The 20833-nt window shown below is 40.0% G+C and overlaps 1 protein-coding gene across 6 annotated transcripts in view; it reads right to left on the minus strand.

Moving 5' to 3' along the window:
* Window positions 1-9517: 9517 nt before the first annotated feature.
* The window catches only part of ASXL2 (ASXL transcriptional regulator 2), a 116510-nt gene continuing 105194 nt past the window's right edge, over window positions 9518-20833 (minus strand). For 5 of the 6 annotated variants that reach the window (XM_060411953.1, XM_060411952.1, XM_027966580.2 and 2 more), the window contains one exon: window positions 9518-20202. In XM_060411953.1, the coding sequence (XP_060267936.1) occupies window positions 17725-20202 (2478 nt within the window). In that variant the 3' untranslated portion in view covers window positions 9518-17724. The remainder of the gene's footprint in view (window positions 20203-20833) is intronic. The other variant, XM_060411955.1, reaches the window with a different exon arrangement.

Consider the following 20833-nt stretch of genomic DNA (forward strand, 5'->3'; position numbering starts at 1 on the left):
TGCCATTGGCTGAATGAGCTACATGTCTTTTCTTAGAAATGAGGTTTGATTTTAAAATGTGCAAACATCTGATCTGAAATGTGCAAAATATTTTTTTTCCAGTGGACTGTTTCACTTGGAACTTGTTTCAAATGTTAGGTGTGCTGGTCCAGATTCTCGCATGAAACAGTTGGTCTGAGCCCACCCACAGATGTTATGGCTCTATCGTAAAATCATCCACAACAGAAAGTGACTTAACCGGAATCATTTGTAGTACTGGTGCTTAACAGAATTTTGTGTTCTATTAAGCCTCATTCTTCATTTTAAAAATTTTGTTACTGGCTGCTGCCGTGTGTTCTATAGCACTGCTCTAATACCAAATAAGACTTTAAAAAAGCTCCCCTGAGACAATATTTCATTGCTTGCCCTGATATATTGGCCTTCAATAACAAAACTCTTTTTAACCTCAAACCTTACTGGTGTAAGCACACATCTTGACCAAAGTACGTTCATTCTCCTGAATTTCACTAACTTTGGTTTTCAATTCAACACTTAGGGATTCAGGTAGCATATCTCCTGGCTTCCTTATGGCATGATATTTAATAAACACCCCACTTACCTTGGCAAGACTTCCCTGATAGCTTAGTTGGTAAAGAATCTGCCTGCAATGCAGGAGACCCCAGTTTGATTCCTGGGTCTGGAAGATCCGCTGGAGAAGAGATAGGCTACCCACTCCAGTATACTTGGGCTTCCCTTGTGGCTCAACTGGTAAAGAATCCACCTGCAATGCCGGAGACCTGAGTTTGTTCCCTGGGTTGGGAAGATCCCCTGGAGAAGGGAAAGGCTACCTACTCCAGTATTCTGGCCTGGAGAATTGCACGGACTGTATAGCCCATGAGGTCCCAAAGAATCAGACACAACTGAGTGACTTTCACTTTCCACATGCCTTGAACCCAGCATGTAAGGGTTGGTTAGATGGAAGAACAAGAAGAGCTTTGCAAAACCGGTTATCAATGGAGCACACAGCTGACTGTCAGGCTACATGGTTCGCTGAGGGCCTCCCCTTGTTCTCTGTCTCCCATCTGGACAGAGGGAGTTCTCACCAGGCCAATCTGCCTCCAGTTCTCAATAGAGTCGTTGTGCCCGAGAATGAAGCAGTCTCGTCCCTGCCATGGTCTCCCTTGGGCCAGCCCAGAGGATCCCCAGTCAGCCTGCCAGTCAGCTCCTCAGTCACTTCAGTCTGCTCTGTTAACAACGTGTGTCTCCCGGCCTGGAGGTCAGACCTTTTATATGGAAGCCCCAGCTGGTGAGAGGAGCTGGAGTGATGAGGCCTGAAAATTCTTCACTCTTTGTTCTTCCGATGGGTGACAGGATAATTAGTCCAAATGAGAGGCTGCCTCTCCCAGACTATATTTAGTCTAATTGCAGAGCTTTCTTTCCCCTAAAGGAGACTGGGACTCCTCCCTAGGAGTCGGCAGTATCAGAGGGGGAATGCTAAGGCAAGGCAGGGCGTGCTCTCCTCTTTACCGAAGCAGGGCGCTGGTGCAGCTGGTGTCCAGGAAACAGGGCTCCTCCCCTAGCTCTGCCACGCAGACTCTGCTGACTGAGGACCTTTATCCCGCTTGATTCTCAGATTTTTGTATGTTAAATAAGCATGGTAACCTCTTCCTCACAGGACAGTGATGAAGATGAAATGGGATAAATTTTGTTAGCACTTTATGAACTATAGATGTGTGAAACAGATGGAGGAATTGCCATAAATAAGAGAAGCACCCAAATTTCCCCCATTACAGAGGGCCAGAGCCACTTAACTCTGACATGCGAGGTTCTGTCACTCTTAGGAAGTACGTCATCATGTTCTCTCTCCTCCATCTCTCTAGATCCACTGTTTTTCTCAGTCCTCAAGCACATGGTTAATGCTCAATAGATATTTGATCACAAATATTACTATTTTCAATATAATATTAAAGAAAAATTGATTTAATAAATAAAAAGATACACTGCTTATCTAATTGTTTAAAATATGTATTTGCAAATAATTGGGGAGAAGTGATGTTTAAAGAGCATTTAAAAAATTCCCAACAAGTGTACTTAAAAGAGTATATCATATTGATCTGCCTTTACTTATCCCTTCAACTTTTAAAATGTAATCCTTTTAGGATAGTTTGACATCAATTTTTTGATATAATTTGAAATTAAAATATTTAACTCTTCCTTTTTTTCTGATAAGACTTAAAAAAAACTTCTTTGCCCTTATTTTATTTCTCTCACAAGTGTAAAATAAATTTTTAAAATTGCAAATTAAGGTTTCTACCTAATTCAGCATAGATATACTGAACTCCTACCATGCAGAACTGAAAAAGAAGATTGAGATTTCTATAGGCTTTTTTTCTGCAACTCATCCCATCATAAAATTCCAGTTACCACATACACATGGATGGACTTGCATTCATATCATCTATCTCGATGCTTTGAAAGTTTTCTTCAACTAATTAGCACATGTGATTCATAGTTATTGGATAATAATGTACTTTCCCTTCTCAGTAACTCATCCTCTAGCTTCTCCCTAACTCTGGCCAAGCCTTTCAGTCAATCAATGAGATTGAAGCTTATTGCCCTAGGAGAGAAGCATGAAAACTGGCTAAAACAAAGAAGTTATAGCTCAGGTTTCTACTTCAAGCTAGCCTTTTTTTCTTTTAAGTTCATTACATCAAACTAAAAAGCTTCTGCACAGCAAAGGAAATCATCAACAAAATTAAAAGGCAACTTATTAAGTAGTTGAAAATATTTGTAAATCTTATATCTGATAAGGGGTTAATATCTAAAATATGTAAAAAATTCATACAACTTAATAGCAAGAAAACAATCAGGGTAATTAAAAACTGGGCAGAAGCTCTGAATAGACATTTTTCCAAAGAAGACATACAGATGGGCAAGAGGTGCAGGAAAAGATGCTCAACATCACTAAGCCTCAGGGAGATGCAAGTCAAAACCACGAGATATTACCTCATACCTGTTAGAAGAGCTGTTATCAGAAAGGCAAGAGATAACAAATGATGGTGAGGAATGCACTGTTGGCAGGAATATAAACTGGTACAGCCGCTGCAGAAAACAGTACGGAAGATCCTCAAAAATTAAAAAATAGACCAACATATGATCTAGCGATTCCAATTCTTGTTATTCATCCAAAGAAAACAAAAACACTAGCTTGAACACATGCACCCCAAAGATCACTTCAGCATCAGTTTTCATAGCCAACATATGGAAGCAACCTCAGTGTCCATCGATGGATGAATGGTTAAAGAAATTTTATAAAAGGCATGGAGGAATCTTAAATGCATATTACTGAAAGAAGGCAATCTGAAAAGTTTATGTACAGTATGATTTCAATACATGACATTCTAGGAAAGGCAAAATAATGGAGACAATGAAAAGATTAGTGTTTGCCAGGTGTTGGGGGTAAGGAAAGGGATGAATAGGTGGAGCTCACAGGATTTTTAGGGCAGTGAAATCACTTTGTACCACATTATAATGGTGGATAAAAGTCATTATCCATTTGTCAAAACCCATAGAAGGTACAACACTAATGTAAACTATGAACTTTGAGTGATAATGATGTGCCAGTGGGTTTTAACAAATACACAGCTCTGGTGTGGGAGGTTGGTAGTCAGGACGGTTGTGGGAGTATGTTAATGCTCCATACCTTCCCTTCAATTTTGCTGTAACCTCTGAAAGTACTCTAAAAAAAAGTTTATTAAAAATTCACAAATCAAAAACTGAAAGAATTGCAAAGAGAGGGGAATCTACCGCTGTAGTTGAAAATTTCCATATTCCTTTCTCAATAATTGATATAGAGCAAGTAGACAGAAAAATCAATAAAAATATGGACAAATTTATCAACCACATTGACTTAACTGACACCTATGGTACATAATGCAACAGACTACACACTTTTCTTTTCAAACATACTCCGTGTTATGAGCCATAAAACAAGTCAATAGATTTAGAAGACTTCAAGTCACACAAAATGTGTTCTCTGCTCTACTCAATGTTATATGGCATCCTGGGTGGGAGGGGAATTTGGAGGAGAATGGATACATGTACATGCATGGCTGAATCCCTTTGCTGTCCACCTGAAACTATCACAACATTGTTAATCAGCTATATCAGTTCAGTTCCGTTCAGTTCAGTCACTCAGTCGTGTCTGACTCTTCGAGACCCCATGAATTGCAGCATGCCAGGCCCCCCTGTCCATCAGCTATATACTCTAATGTAAAATAAAAAGCTTTTAAAAACTATGTTCTCTGGCTTTAATGAAATTAAAATAGAAATCTGTAAGAGATTGATACCTGAAAATTCTTCAAATACTTTGAAACTAGATAACACATCTCTAAATTACACATGGGTCAAAGAAGAAATCAAAATCAAAGTTAGAATGTATCTTGAACTGCAGAGAAATGAAGCAACAGCATATCAAAACAGTTGGCCTGCTACTGAAGGAGTAATTAGGGGGAAATTTATATGTACTAAACATTATAAAAAATTAAATTATTAAATTAATGACATCTCATTAATGACATCAGCTTCTATATTAAGACATTAGACAAAAAAGAACAAATTAAACCTAAAATAAGCAAAAGAAATGAAACATAATAATACGTGTTAGATAGAGCAGGAATCAATGAAAAAAACTCAGAAAAACCGATAGAGAAAATCAATGAATCCAAAGTTGGTTTAATATTCTGAAGCCAAACAACATAATTCATAATATTAACAAAATGAAAAAGAAAACCCATATCAAATCAACAGATGCAGAAAAAGCACTTGACAAAATACAATTTCCACTCCTGAGTAAAAAGAAAAAACAAAACCTAATCCTCAGCAGGTACAGAAGGGAATATCCTCAGCCTGATGAAGGGCATCTAGAAAAAACTTTTAGTGACCATCAAACTTAATACACTGTGTGTGCGTGTGCTCCGTTGTGCCTGACTCCGTTGTGCCACGGACTGCAGCACACCAGACTTCCCTGTCCTTCCCTACCTCCTTGAGTTTGCTCAAACTCATGTCCATTGAGTTGGTGATGCCATCCAAGCATCTCATCTTCTGTTGTCCCCTTCTCTTCCTGCCCTCAATCTTCCAGCATCAGGGGCTTTTCTAATGAGCTGGCTCTTCACATCACATAGCCAAAGTACTGGAGCTTCGGCTTCAGCTTCAGTCCTTCCAGTGAATGTTCAGGGCTGATTTTCTTTAGGATTGACTGGGTTTGATCTCCTGGCTGTCCAAGGGACTCTCAAGAGTCTTCTCCATCAGAAACAGTTTGAAAGCATCAATTATTTGGTGCTCAGCCTTCTTTATGGTCCAACTCTCACATTTGTAAATGACTACTGGAAAAATCATAGCTTTGACTAGATGGACCTTTGTTGGCAAAGTGATGTCTTTGCTTTTTAATACGCTGTCTAGGTTTGTCATAGCTTTTTTTTCAGAGAGCAAGTGTCTTTTAATTTCATGGCTGCAGTCACCATCTGCAGTGATTTTGGAGCCCAAGAAAATAAAGTCTGCCACTATTTCCATTGTTTCCCCATCTATTTTCCAGGAGGTGATAGGACTGGATGCCACATGATCTTAGTTTTTTGAATGTTGAGTTTTAAGCCAATGTTTCACTCTCCTCTTTCACCTTCATCAAGAGGCTCTTTATTTCCTCTTTGCTTTCTGCCATTAGGGTGGTGTCATCTGCCTATCTGAGGTTGTTGATATTTCTCCCAGCAATCTTGATTCCAGCTCATAACCCATCCAGCCTGGCATTTCACATGATATACTCTTGCATAAAAGTTAAATAGCAGGGTTCCTGGTTGTACTTGGTTCTATTCTCAGCTTAGGTCCAAGGACACTTTTCTGAGTTGTTGCACAGGGTGGTCTCCAAAAGTTTTGCTTCCTCAAAGATATATGGCTTCTTCTAAGATCATCACTAGTTTCTCTAGTGCTATAGAGTTTTTCTTAACTCCATGGGTGGAACTTATGCTATTTCCTTAAAATCTTTCAAATTAATCTTCTCTTTGCTCAGATAAGAAAATGTCACACAAGTTTAATTTCTCTTTCAGTTTTCTTTTGCTTTTGTTTCCATTGTGGTAAGATAAACATAAAATATACCATTTTAACTATTTTCAAGAGTACAGTTTCAAATGTACAGTTGGCATTGAGTACTTTCACACCATTATGCAACCATTGCTACCATCCATCTCTAGAACTTTAAACACTAACTCCCAGTCCCCCTCTACCCTTACTCCCTGGCAACCACCATTCTACTTTGTAGGAATTTTGACTATTCTATTGCACCTCATATAAATGGAATCCATTGTCCTTTTATGCCTGGCTTATTTAACTTAGCATAATGTCCTCAAGGCTCATCCATGTTGTACTATGTGTCAGGATTTCATTCCTTTTTTAAAACTGAATAATACCCCATATGTATATGCTACATTAGATATTCATTCATTCGAGTCATTCCACCTTTTAGCTACTGTGAATAATGTTGCTTGGAACATTAGTTTACAAATACCTGTTTCTGCCTTCATTTCTTTTTGGCATACATCCAGAAATTGCTGGATCATTGGGTACTTCCATTTATTTTTTTTAAGAAACATTTATGCCATTTTCCATAGTTGTTTTACCTATTTATATTTCTACCACCAATGCACAAGGATTCAATTTTTCTACATTCTTGCCTAGTTTTATTTTTTGACAATATAGCTAGCCTAATATGTGTGAAGTCATATCTCATTGTAGTTTTGCTTTGTATTTCCTTTTAGTGATTAGCGAGGTTGAGCATATTTTCATTTGCTTCTTGGCTACCTGTACATTTTTGGAGACCTATTGTACAGAAGACAGGGATTAAGACCATCTCCATGGAAAAGAAATGCAAAAAAGCAAAATGGCTGTCTGAGGAGGCCTTACAAATAGCTGTGAAAAGAAGAGAAGTGAAAAGCAAAGGAGAAAAGGAAAGATATAAGCATCTGAATGCAGAGTTCCAAAGAATAGCAAGGAGAGATAAGAAAGGCTTCCTCAGCGATCAATGCAAAGAAATAGAGGAAAACAACAGAATGGCAAAGACTAGAGATCACTTCAAGAAAATTAGAGATACCAAGGGAACATTTCATGCAAAGATGGGCTTGATAAAGGACAGAAATGGTATGGACCTAACAGAAGCAGCAGATATTAAGAAGAGGTGGCAAGAATACACGGAAGAACTGTACAAAAAAGAGCGTCACGACCCAGATAATTATGATGGTGTGATCACTCATCTAGAGCCAGACATCCTGGAATGTGAAGTCAAGCGGGCCTTTGAAAGCATCACCATGAACAAAGCTAGTGGAGGTGATGGAATTCTAGTTGAGCTATTTCAAATCCTGAAAGATGATGCTGTGAAAGTGCTGCACTCAATATGCCAGCAAATTTGGAAAACTCAGCAGTGGCCACAGGCCTGGAAACGGTCAGTTTTCATTCCAATCCCAAAGAAAGGCAATGCCAAAGAATGCTCAAACTACCACACAATTGCACTCATCTCACACGCTAGTAAAGTAATGCTCAAAATTCTCCAAGCCAGGCTTCAGCAATACATGAACCGTGAACTTCCAGATGTTCAAGCTGGATTAAGAAAAGGCAGAGGAACCAAAGATCAAATTGCCAACATCTGGATCATGGAAAAAGGAAGAGTTTCAGAAAAACATCTATTTCTGCTTTATTGACTATGCCAAAGCCTTTGACAGTGTGGATCACAATAAACTGTGGAAAATTCTTCATGAGATGGGAATACCAGACCACCTGACCTGCCTCTTGAGAAACCTGTATGCAGATCAGGAAGCAACAGTTAGAACTGGACATGGAACAACAGACTGGTTCCAAATAGGAAAAGGAGTACGTCAAGGTGTATATTGTCACCCTGCTTATTTAACTTATATGCAGAGTACATCATGAGAAACACTGGGCTGGAAGAAGCACAAGCTGGAATCAAGATTGCTGGGAGAACTATCAATAACCTCAGATATGCAGATGACACCACCCTTATGGCAGAAAGTGAAGAACTAAAAAGCCTCTTGATGAAAGTGAAAGTGGAGGGTGAAAAAGTTGGCTTAAAGCTCAACATTCAGAAAATGAAGATCACGGCATCTGGTCTCATCACTTCATGGGAAATAGATGGGGAAACAGTGGAAACAGTGTCAGACTTTATTTTGGGGGCTCCAAAATCACTGCAGATGGTGATTGCAGCCATGAAATTAACAGACACTTACTCCTTGGAAGGAAAGTTATGACCAACCTAGATAGCATGTTAAAAAGCAGAGACATTACTTTGGCAACAAAGGTCCATCTAGTAGTCAAGGCTATGGTTTTCTAGTGGTCATGTATGGATGTGAGAGTTGGATTGTGAAGAAGGCTGAGCACCAAAGAATTGATGCTTTTGAACTGTGGTGTTGGAGAAGACTCTTGAGGGTCCCTTGGACTACAAGGACGTCCAACAGTCCACCCTAAAGGAGATCAGTCCTGGGTGTTCATTGGAAGGACTGATGCTAAAGCTGAAACTCCAATACTGTGGCCACCTCGTGCAAAGAGATGACTCATTGGAAAAGATCCTGATGCTGGGAGGGATTGGGGGCAGGAGGAGAAGGGGATGACAGAGGATAAGACAGCTGGATGGCATCACCAACTCAATGGACTTGCGTTTGGGTAAACTCCGGGAGTTGTGGACAGGGAGGCCTGGCGTGCTGATTCATGGGGTTGCAAAGAGTCAGACACGACTGAGCGACTGAACTGAACTGATACAAGTCCTTTACTCGAGTCCTTTATTCAAGCACTTTTTAAATTGGTTATGTTTTAGAATTTCTTATATACTCTGAATATTGATTTAATATTTGTAAATATTTTCTCCCATTCTGTGGGCTGTCTTCTCACTGTTGATTATACCCTTTGATTCACAAGTTTTTAATTTTTAATGAAACCCAACTTATCTTTTTTCACCTGTGCTTTTGGCATCATATCCAAGAAATCATTGTCAAATCCAAATATGATTTTTCTTGTTTTCTTTAAAAGACTTTTAGCTATGTTTAAGTCTTTCATCCATTTGAGTTAGTTTTTATGTATGATGTAGAGGAAGGGTCCAATTTTACTTTCTTGCACATGGATATCAAAATTTCCCAACATTTACTGAAAGACTGCCCTTTTCTCATTGATTTCTCTTGGCACCGTTATAAACAATTACTTGACCATGTATTTGAAGGTTCATTTCTGGGCTCTCTATTCCATTTGCTTCCATTTCTGTCATTATGCCACTGTCTCTTTGTAGTATGGGTTTCCTTTTAAGTTTTGAAATACATTAACTCTTTATGGCTCATGTTGAGTTCTCTGCCTGGTACTCTCTGTAGTACCCAAAGTTAGCCAGGACCCAGGAACAACTGTGCAATCAGGTACAGGGGAAGGGGAAATAAGCAGCTGAGTCATTCAATATGGTGTCTGGTTTCTTTGGAAAAGAAAAGGCACAGTCAGTCACTAGAGTAAAACGGTATGCCTTTATTCAACATAAAATGAGTCATTAAGATAAAATACAGTTTGTCCATGTGCAGAAACATTATTATACATTCAATCCTGAAGGTAGTTTTATACGACCAATAAGAGGAACAGTCTAAAAGTAGGAAGAATAAAGACGAGTGAGAAGGAGCTAAAAGGCAGAGCTTTATCTGTCAAAGTGCTAAGGCCTATGTGTACAAAAATTTTAAAGTAAGACCAGCTAAGGTCATTTCTTCCATTCTGATTTCTCTTGGTGCTGGTGAAAGTCTTAGGGTATGATGTAATGAATCACAGAATTAATATGGGTTTAAAAAAAATAGGTCGTAGCACTTATGGTTAAAAGTTTTTAATTTCTAGAGTTTCATTTATCATGTACTCTAGATCTTTCATGGGTTCTAAAAATTTCATAACAAACTTTCTAATAACAAACTTGCTCTTCAATATTATTATCAGAGTAAAACTGTCAGGTCCTTTTCAGTGCAGATTCTGTCTCTGTATACAACGAACAGGAAACCAATTTTGAGACTTAGTAAGTTTCATTAATTTAAAGCTTGTTCAAAATGGTTACATGTGGATTCAGCTGGGTTCCTTTCAAACCACTACGCCTGAAAACCTAAAATGAAAACAATGGCTGACATGGAGTTCAAGTCCAACTCTAGTGTTTCTAAGCTCTGAAAACATTAGACACTGTTGGTTTTTTTTTTTAAAGAATTGACCCAAGAAATATAAGATTTTACATACCACACTTTCCATAAGAAGGACATAGACTGTGTGTAGAATAGTTCTAAAGTATCTCCAGGTATTTTAATAGCATTTAGTGCATTGCTTTCTTATTGGGCTAATCTGAATATTAAATATTTACAAAGAGGATCCAAGTGCTCTAGTTGGTTTAGAATTTGTCTGAGCCAATGTCTGCATCACTTAGCCACAGGTGCACAACCTTAAATGCTGAGCAGTGGCAAAAGCTGTCCCTAGATAATATAGTTGAATAGAAAACCATCACTTAGCCCACAAAATGCCTCACATCAAATTCCATGTTCCACTCATGGCAATTCATATTATAGGAATCCAAAACCTTAAAAAATAAAAGTTTCAGTAAAAGGATAAAAATAATTTTCAGTTTTAATCTATCTTAAATCCAATCTTGGATTTATCTTTCTTCTTCCCTAGGCACTCACTAAGCTTTGCAGCCAAGATGAAAATCAGGATTTTCCCTTCAGTTTTTTTTGAGCTTGAAGAACCAGGAAAGCTCAATTTGCAGTTATTCTTCATGAGTGCCGGTTATCTAGTCACAGCCCACCTCAACAGCTGATCAGCTCTCTCTTCCAAGTTTAATCTGTGACAAGGAAATGTTTGTAGGCATGCCCCTTTTAGATTAAGACTGAGAGATACACAGTGGTACAGAGATTCCTTAGCTTATACAGTCCTTATAAAAGGAACCCAGTCTTCTGTTTAAGGTCATTACGTATAAGGAAAACACAGGGTATCCACCCTCTTGCTTCCTGGACAGAATTGAGACTGGATTACATGGTGGAATACACTTAATACCTTTTTTACTGAAAGGTGAACATGGATATTTCGGAATACAGAAATTCAAGCTGCAAACCCATAATCCAGGTAAAGAAAGTTCAAAAATAAGCACTGAGAAAATAAATTTATCCTTTTAAATTCTACTGGAAAGTCACAAAGAATTAGGATTTAGGCCACTTTAGAAGGGCAAGTGTCCTGCTGAAGCCTCTTTTAATTCAAGTTCTGTGTAAAAAGGGGGTGGAAAAAGTCAATTCTACAATATTAGAATGAAAAGAACATTAATTGTATCCATAATGGAGGGGAAAGGGGATGAAAATATCTTTTTAAGTTTTAAATGAATATACTTCCTTCTCACCAGTTTACAAGATGGAAATCAAGCTCTTTTATTTCCTTTAGCTTATTTTGAGTTTGACAGGAAAGCTGCTTTATTCACCAAACTGTTAAAAAAGTGTTAGCTGAAAATGAGATGAAGTATCTTTACTGACATACTGAACAGAATGACTTTCTTAATCTTGGTCTTACCAAGAGATTTCTTGAAATTTCTATTAATCTCTAGATCTTCAAATGATAGTGGTCAAAAGGTGGTAAATTTTATCAACCTGGCTCACTTCCACACTCAATTTTCATGCAGGGGCAATGCCCCTTTTCTTTCTTCCTGTTTTGCCACTGTGCTTTGCTCAGTGCCTCAATGACCTCTATTTCATAGTTCTTTTTTTTTTTTTTCATTTACTTATTAAATTTCCAATGTATCTTGGGAAATAGCATATACTACTCCTTGAGCTCTGAACTAGACACATGCTATATGGTTACTCCTTTAGGAAAGCCGTTTACATGACTGCTTTTACCTTTGCTTATTTAGCACAGTGCTTCACACATAGGTGTTCAAAAGATATTCGAACATCATGATTTATGTACAGAAACAACTAGAAAACACTGTGGAATTTGATTTGTGGAGACCACTCTTGGTCAACTAGTGTTAAAAAGCAATGAACACAGGTTTCTAAGACTCTGTGATGTAAATAAAGGAAAGCTGGGGATCCAATTTGAAGCTGTGTTCTGGTGTATTGCTTTCTCAATCAACTCCAGTCCTTGAGGTCCTATGTCACTACCTGAACATGAATTTTACTTCCCGTGAGGTAGGTAGGAATAACACTAAGTATGCATTAGAAATTGGGGGGGGGGGGGCATGGCACATTTTTATAAATGGTTATCATGAATTGGTTCACACACTTTGAAATATTTCACTTTCATTCTTATCTACCAAATATGGGAATTATGAGGAGGCACATGTTCCCTGAGGATTTTTTTCCTTTAGAAATAGTGTTTTTTCAGCAAAGATTTAGTGCTGTTCTCTTAGGCGTCTATTTTCAACATGTTTGAGCAACCCTATGTATGAGTTTTCAATTTTTTAAAAATAAGGCTATTAGGAAAACATTCTTGGGACTTCCCTGTTGGTCCACTGGTTAAGACTCTGCACCCAGAATGCAGGGAGCATGCGCTTTATCCCTGGTCAGGAAGATAAGTATACCCAAAGTGGCATACTCCTTTAAGTATTTATGTATTCTAATTTCCAAAAATTGCAATTTTTCACCACAGCAATTATGGGGAGAACTAGTAAACTACAATTAAGTGTTTCATAGGTCATTAAGATATATTATTCAAACTCTGACCTTACTTCCTTTCAGGTCACCAATAAAGCTATATATTATTCATTTTTAAAGAACGGGCTATATATCTTTATTTCCAACGAGTGACTAGGTATCCTTCTGCTCCTCAGTCATATCCTAGAACTAAATATTTACAATCTCAAAATGACTTCTGGAGAGCAGGACTCCAGGTATGTGGTTAACCTCTCCTCTAACATTTGGCTCAGTCCTCATTTCCATAAACATATTTCTTGGCATTAGGAAGAGCAACATTCAAGTTTTCTTAGCACTTCTATCTCCAGATCAATTGGAAAAAACATAAAACCGGCTATGAAATTCATTCTCAAAGAAGGAAAACAGAATGATTTCTATTATCTTCACGAGATTATTTCTTCATGTAAACCCTATGGCCTGAAGGTGGTGGCAGAGGTTAATGAATTAACCTCTGTGAAAAAAGAAAAACCTACTTCCCCCCTTACAGGTATTTCCTTATCATTCTTTGTCTTAGAAGCAGACTACATTAAAAAAGAATGCACTTTCCCAGCAGGAGGTGGTTAGGAGAGAAAACAAATTTAAAGGTGAAAGCACAGAGACAGACAGATTGGGAGAACGTAATGTTTTTACTAGAGTTCTGAAAGAAATACACTACCCTGATTTATCACAAATTTCTCATTTTACTATCTTCTGTGCAATCTGTTGGTAATCTTCCAATAGTAGTATAAGGCAACAACTGAGGGCCCTCACCCACACCACTTTCACATGTATGTCAGACCTCAAGATGCATCAAAAACTCCACGGTTGTTCATTTTCACTTTAATTATCTTTTACTTAATAATAAAATGAAAAATAAGAATATATGAATACATACAATCTATATACATATATTTATTGCAAATACTTAAAATTCTTATGTAAAATGATTTTTCTATACTTGTGAAAAAATATGTTTTTAAATGGTGTTGACACCAACTTCTCTGTACATACCCTCAATTCCAATGTTAACAATTCCTTTAAAAAGGCAAAAGACACAAAAGTTTAGCATTTACCAAACCAGTCTCTACAAACCTTTAAGCCAGAAGGAAAAAAAATAGCTTGTGGTAAATAAGTCAATATTCTTTTAAAATAAAAAATAAACTCCAAAACTTCCCCTTATTGCATTTTTTTTTTTTTTTTGGAAATAATCTGAGTGTCTTTGAGTAACTTTCTTTGAAATAATTTGTGCCTTAACAGTGAGGTCCTACATTAAACACACCTTATATGAGAAATTCAAAGTCTTCCACTGTCACTTTTTACATAGATATTAAAATATATATTACTTAAAATATATTACTGGAAAGCTATTTTTTAAAATTGATCTTTAATAGTTGTATCAAATGTAAAGCATTAAAAAAAATAAAGTAACCAAGAATCTATGAAGCTCTTACTTCAACTTTAGAACTGTTTTACCTATTGTTCTCTTTCAATAGGTTATGTAGGTATTGAAACACGGTAGCAAAGATCCCTGCTTATTACCATATTTCTCAGAGTCTCTTTGGACTATTCTATGAATTGAGCTGAAAGCTACCCTTGGCCAAGTTTTTTTTTTTTTACTTAGCATATTGTTGTAATGAAATGGGGAGACTTCTTGCTGTGAATTGAAATCCCTAGGTCGCAGAGAAAACCCTAGTACTGCTTACTGACAGAGCTCTAAACAGTGATGTCATAACCAGAGAAGACCCCCTCATTTTAACAAATAATTTCACCCAAGAGGCCTTCAGGACTTTTAGGTGAAGAAAGGCAGTAAGAAATCAGGATGGTAAGCTATCCGATTATGAATGAGTTTATGCCTTCACCTGGAAGGCAATACGGTCTTCTTCTATTTATTTAAATTTGTGATATGTACACTGTGTGCCTTCCCAGCCCATATAAGTATCCCTCCCCGCCGCAAGAAAAATTCCCCATCTGCCAGGTCTAATTTTTTAAAAATGTTACACTGGGTACTACAGACAGCTTCAGTATCTTCAACATGAGTTATTATGTAGGGCAAACAACTTCAGGTTATTTGGCTTTTTAATAGGAGGAAGAATTTTAATAAAAAATTTAAAGACTCAGGGAGCCTTCTCTACTAGACAACTTAGAATATTCATCAGTGAGACTGAGATGATAGATACATCATTAATGCCATCTCCCCAAGGTGACCCGCCCACAGTGGAAGGTTATCTGAAGGCAAAGACACCCTGGAGGCATCAGCATCAGGCAGCATGCCTGACTAGTCACTGGAAACAGTGCAACTTAATACCATAAAAACAAGCTGAGCACTTATTAGACACATTCCAGACTGAACTGAAAGTAACTGAAAACCTAAGATTAAAAACTGCTTGAAAGGTACTGGGATATGATACTCTAGTAATTTAAAGGTTTTCTTGTTCCTACTGCTTCGTTTTTGAAAGAGCCGGATTCTAATTTTTGTCCTTTCAGCTCAGTCAGCATTGTAAGATGACCTTCTACGTGACACCACTGTTTTGAAACAAACTGATAAACAGACGGCCTTCAATTTTGTACCAATCTAACAGAATCTATTTTCTCATTTAGCCAAGATTGAGGCAGTGCACTTAACTGACGATTACTATTTTATTAGCTGGGGATTATTTGTAAAGAGAATCTGGTGAATGGTACTGCTTAGGGCCTCTCTTCAAGGGCCTGGGTTAAGATGAATAGGCACGATATGGTTTGCTCTCTAAATGGACCTGAAAATCCCTGATGCCTTTCCTCCTTTCCTGGTTAGTCTGTCCATCCTTTGATGAAGAGAACTATGGAGGAGAGACTCTATGAAAGGAAAAGGCATGAAGAAAAAAAATCATTTTGAAAATCCAAATTGATCGTTCCAAGTTCACCGTAGGGTCAGTTCTGAAATAGTCACCACTGCAGGCAGGCAGGCCGGCCATCCCTCAGTCCTGCCACTAAAGTGGGGAGTGAGAAAGCTGGGAATGGAGAGTTTTAACTATCAACAGGTCTTTTAAACACTCCTTGGGATTACCCAGGGCACTGACAATTTGAGAACAGAACCATGGTTTTTGATTTCTACTGGTTATTGGCTGGAGAACTTGCTCCTTATCCTAGGATCCTTGCAGATTTCTTATCTGTTAGCTATGTGTGTGCTGGAAGAAAAAGGGAAGTTAGAAGAACATTAAATTGTCTTGGCTGAAATAGAACACAGATATTAATCCTCTATTTGCTTTGGACCATAAAAAAATCAGAAACAAACAAAAAACAGAAGTAAATAGTTTCTTGTGGGGTTTGAAAGTATTAAGAGTGTATGTATAATTTGAGGTGAGGTAGGGAGGGGTGGGTAGTACAATGGGGACAAAGCTAAGATTATTACTGTTTACCTTCCCCTATTTGGAATGTGACTTAATTAAGGAGTTTAAACTGTTCTGCATTTTGTATATATTACATCCTGAATATTAAGCACGACGATGATTGTGCTACGTGGCACTAACACATGTCCTCTACACACATGAAATTAGGAGATTTGAAATCCATATGCAAACGATGCACACTGACAATCCCCAACTTTTTCATACCAAATTCTGGTAAATAATAGATTTATTTTCATCTTCTTTAACCATGACCTAAACACATGTATTCACAAATCCTTCAGTTATGAGACAGGATTCAACAAAAAGGAAACAAAAAAAAAGAACAAACAAAAATTTGGAGCGGATTTATCTTCCTTTCTAGATGTTCCCTTAGTCATTCACTAAAGCCCCTTTACATTAGAAACTTTAATGTATAGACAGCAGTAATCCAAAGCAGGGGACATGTTTTCTAAAATAGGAAAAAGTGTCTGACTTTTACAGTGTGTATGCCACACATATATGTTCAAAGTAATATAATTAAGATGACTTCCATCCTCCTCAAATGCCTGGGAGGTCAAAACAGATATAACATGGGGCAAATGTGGTTTAATGAGTTTTTCTACCTGTAGATACAGCTGACTGTAGAACATTAGATAACAAGTTGGAGAGAAGAGGGGGAGAGAGAGGGGCTACTTTGTCTCTAGTGTTAAAATTGTCTTCTAAAGTTCCTTAAATTCAGTTCAACAATTTCTGCACCTTAACTCTGCTTACCCAACAGAACACTCTATCACTGACACTTCTCTGTTAATTTTCTACTAGTATTTCAAACTTGTTTGTAAGCTCCCATGAATGACCAAATCTTCAGAGATTATTGCTGGAATCACTGCCCTGCACAGGGGATGGTGACCTGAGGGGTCTAGTGAGGCAACTCTTTCATAGTTCACACTCTCTTCAGGGCAAGAAGTGGGAGTAGGGAATGGCAGGGATTCACAAACCACAAGCAGAGTGCCTGGCAACAGGACTAACCTGTGGAAACCAAGAACCAATGCAGAACTTTCAGAGTCAGAAACACTACCCATGAAATTAATGCCTTACCAAAAATAAGAACTGGAGCAGGTTCCACCTAGGTAAAGGGACTGAGTAAACCCTCAATCTAAATTCTGCAAAGGCTGAAGAATCTATGTAAAGCCTGCGGTCAGACTGTCAAGACATAATCAACATGAACAGCCATTTCCTCAGACCATTCCTCCACTCCTTCCTTTCCCTGGCCTCTTAGGAAAGGGCAGAAGGGAAATTGCTGCCTTTTGCCATGTGTGGCATTAAACTTTTCAGTCACATGAAGGGGAACCGCAATCTGAAGTCAAAGTAATACATCATTACCTAAACACCCGGAAAACGTTACGACGAGATGTGACATATTTACATGATTTTGTAAGTGCAAACTTGTCACAAATTCACAAAGTCTTGCTTGACTTGGACTTACTATACAAGGTGCTCTTTCTCTAAAATGTAAGATCTGTACTCTGTGTTCCTGATTAAGTAACACTTGTCTCTTAAGACAACTGAAACTGAAACCTACTTGTTTATTTCTATGATTCCAAAAGAACGCAAAAACCACATCTGTCAACCCTTCCCCATTCTTGTCTCCTTTACAGAGAGCTCTCCTTCTGATCTCATTACCGAACAACAAGGCAGGAGACACAGAGTTTGGAGGGGCCGATGCAGTCGTCGTGGCAGAAGGCTCCACAGCCCTTGCACATGATCATGGCTTTCAACCGGCAGTAACACTTGGAAGGCGTGTCCTCTATGCTGCTCTCCTCAGGAAAGGCCTGAACAGGAATGGTCTGGCCATGGCTGCCTGCATTCATGGCCTGGCTGGCAGGGATGGCTGTGACAGTCACTGAAAAGGACATGACATCACCAACATTGCTAGACACCTGACTACAGTCGGGCATCCCTGGGACCGAGGAGTTATGGTCCATGTCCGATGAGGTGGAGACGTTGATCATGCCTCTGTAGCTTGGCCCAATCTGTGTGGGGCTCCCGTACAGCTTTGGGGTTTGCAGTGGTGGGAGGAGGAGAGACTGATGGGTAGGACTGTCTGCAGGCAGAGGAAGAGATGTAGAATTGAAAAGCTCTGGGCTGCTCCGCATGGTCTTACCTCTCACTGCATGAGCCATCTGCTTCTGCGCTGCCTGAATAAAATCTCTGGCTAGGGTCTTCTCGTCAAAGGTTTGGCCTCGAGTGAACAGGTAATTCTCCTTACTTAAAGGGGTTTGCTCAGGCACTGGTGTCTCTGCCTTCACATTCTTTTTAGCTGAACAGTCACTGGTGGACAGGGTTTCTCTACTGTGGGGTCCTGAACTCGCATCACACTTGCCAGAACTCTGAGAAGCCTGTGGCTCCTCCTTCACCAGGACAGATTCTTGCTCATCACCAGTACTTTCCTCGTCAGTATCATCTTCCTTCCCGCTGCTACTATCTCCTGCTGCATTCTTACAGTCTGTGTATCCCATTTTCAAGGCCTCAGTGGGGCTACTCAGACAAAATCGGTCTTCGGGGTTCAAAGAATGGGTCCTCCTAAAGCTCTCTGAACCCCGGCCATAGGTGGAAATATTAAGTAAGTAGTGACCTGCCATCGCAGGCTTGGATGTCCTTCTGCCAGCAAAACCCAGCATGAACCTCTGGCTTGTGGAAATGTCCTCTAACGGGAAACCTGAGTGAGTAAAGTTGAACTGCGAGGGCTGCACAAATGAGAGAATGTTCTGCCTCCGAACCCTCTGGCTGAGAGTCTGAAGAATCTGATCTTGGGTGGCCTTACTGAGTCCTTCTTGGTACTGGTGTGTGTCAATGCCAGAGTCCCTTAGATCCTTACCTGAAAAGAGCTGCAGGGGTCTTGGAACCTGGGGGAGCTGCTTACTTTGCAAAGTTTTACCCAGGTGCTGTGCAGCTGGATGGGACGGTCTCTCGTGAACTTCCTCTCTGGTGCTGTTCTCTGTCACGCTGGTACCTACGAGTGCTCCTACCCCCTTCTCCTCTTTTGTAGTGAGTGGAACAGTTTTCATTTCAACTTTGGTGAGAGGTTTAGGCAGAATTTGCTCCATGGGAACATCTTTGCCCTGCAGCAGCTGAGTTACCAAAGGATTATTAGCAGGGATATTAGAGCTTGGCCTTGAAATGGGTCCATTCATATGTGAAGAAGTTCCCGGAGTTTTAAGGCTAGAAGCTGCCGGCAAAGTGCTCAAGGATGGAGCTGATGCGGTAGGTGCTGTGGTTACGCTGACCTGGGGCACAGGGAGCTTCTCTAAAGTGGCTGTTGTTAACAGAGATGTTAAAGGGGAGGCAGTTGTATCCACTGAAACGCTAGCACGTATCTCTGCTGAGGCCGGAGGATTTGGGGCATTCTTACTAGAACCCGCTTTAGGCTCCACTGCGCCAGCGGCTGCAAAATGAACAGGCGAGGCACCCGTGATCAGAGCAGGATCTGCTGGAGCTGGAGGTGCTTTCTCCTGCCTACTGTTACTGGGCGCTTGGGGCTGACTAAGAGAGGCCACCGTGCCTGTTGCCCTGGGGGGATTTAGTTTTTCATTACTTAATTTTCCTAAAGCTGGCGGGAGTGCATGAATGTGGGCTGGTGAGGGGACACCGGCACATGCTCCACCGACGGCAGATGTGGGAGGCACTGAGGGGGTTTGCTGTAGTTGTGCTCCAGGGCCACTATGAGGCTGTGGCTGGCCTGCGGTCCTGGTCTCAGACTGGGGCTGAGTGTCTGGCCCAGCGGGTAAAAGCTCTCTCGGACCTCCCCTGCTTCCAGTTCCTGCCAGTTCCAGTGCGGGGCCCTTGCCAGGCTCACTGACTCTGTCTGAGTCAGGATCCCCTCCTCTAGCAGTTCTCCTTTCACCCCCCTCCCCTGGACCCTGTCCACCGCCTGGGCCAGGTCCTGGAATGGTCCCTCCAACTGAGGCGGCAGCAGCGGCTGCAGCTGCGGCGGCGGCAGCTGCCCTCTGTGCTTTGACAAGCTGGGCTTTTGCTTTGATGTCTGCAAGGGTTCTGGCTCCTGTTCTGTTAGGACTAGTGATGGAGATTGGAAAACGAGCCCTGGGAGAGACCTGCGATGTAGGAAACGGCATGGGAGAGATTCTGGAGACCGGGATCTGAAAGAATTAAGGGGAAAAAAAACAACAGAGCTTAGCTTTCTTTTATAAGAGTAACAAAACTTCATTAACACAAATTCTCAGAATAGGGTGAATGCTATCACAAGGACGGGAGGCCTGTGGCTAAGAGACCAATCCATGGAGACAGCCACACAGGTCCGTCTCTAGGGTCTTTTCACCTCCTCTACTGGTGCCAAAGACTCTCCTCCGTTGACAATCACTCCCACTCAGTCACAAAACTCTTTTCTCAACACAATTCTGTCTTAATGTCACTACTACTCAGAACAGCTGATCATTTAACATACAGACCTGTCTATGATATCTATATTTTAAAATGTGCGTAATAGCAAGAAAAGAGAAATAGAAAAAATAAAGTAGCACACTATTGTTGCTGTTTAGTCACGAAGTCATGTCCACCTCTTTGCGACCCCATGGACTGTAGCCCACCAGGCTCCTCTGTCCATGGGATTTCCCAGGCAAGAATACTGGAGTAGGTCGCCATTTTCTTCTCCAGGGGGGTCTTCCCAATCCCAGGATCAAACCTGTGTCCCCTGCATTGACAGGAGGATTCTTTACCACTGAGCCACCTGGGAAGCCTGTCTTTTATTTCTTGGCTTTACTACGAGGTCCA

This window comes from Ovis aries, chromosome 3 (assembly GCF_016772045.2).
Source record: "Ovis aries strain OAR_USU_Benz2616 breed Rambouillet chromosome 3, ARS-UI_Ramb_v3.0, whole genome shotgun sequence".
NCBI classification, from domain to species: Eukaryota; Metazoa; Chordata; class Mammalia; order Artiodactyla; family Bovidae; genus Ovis; species Ovis aries.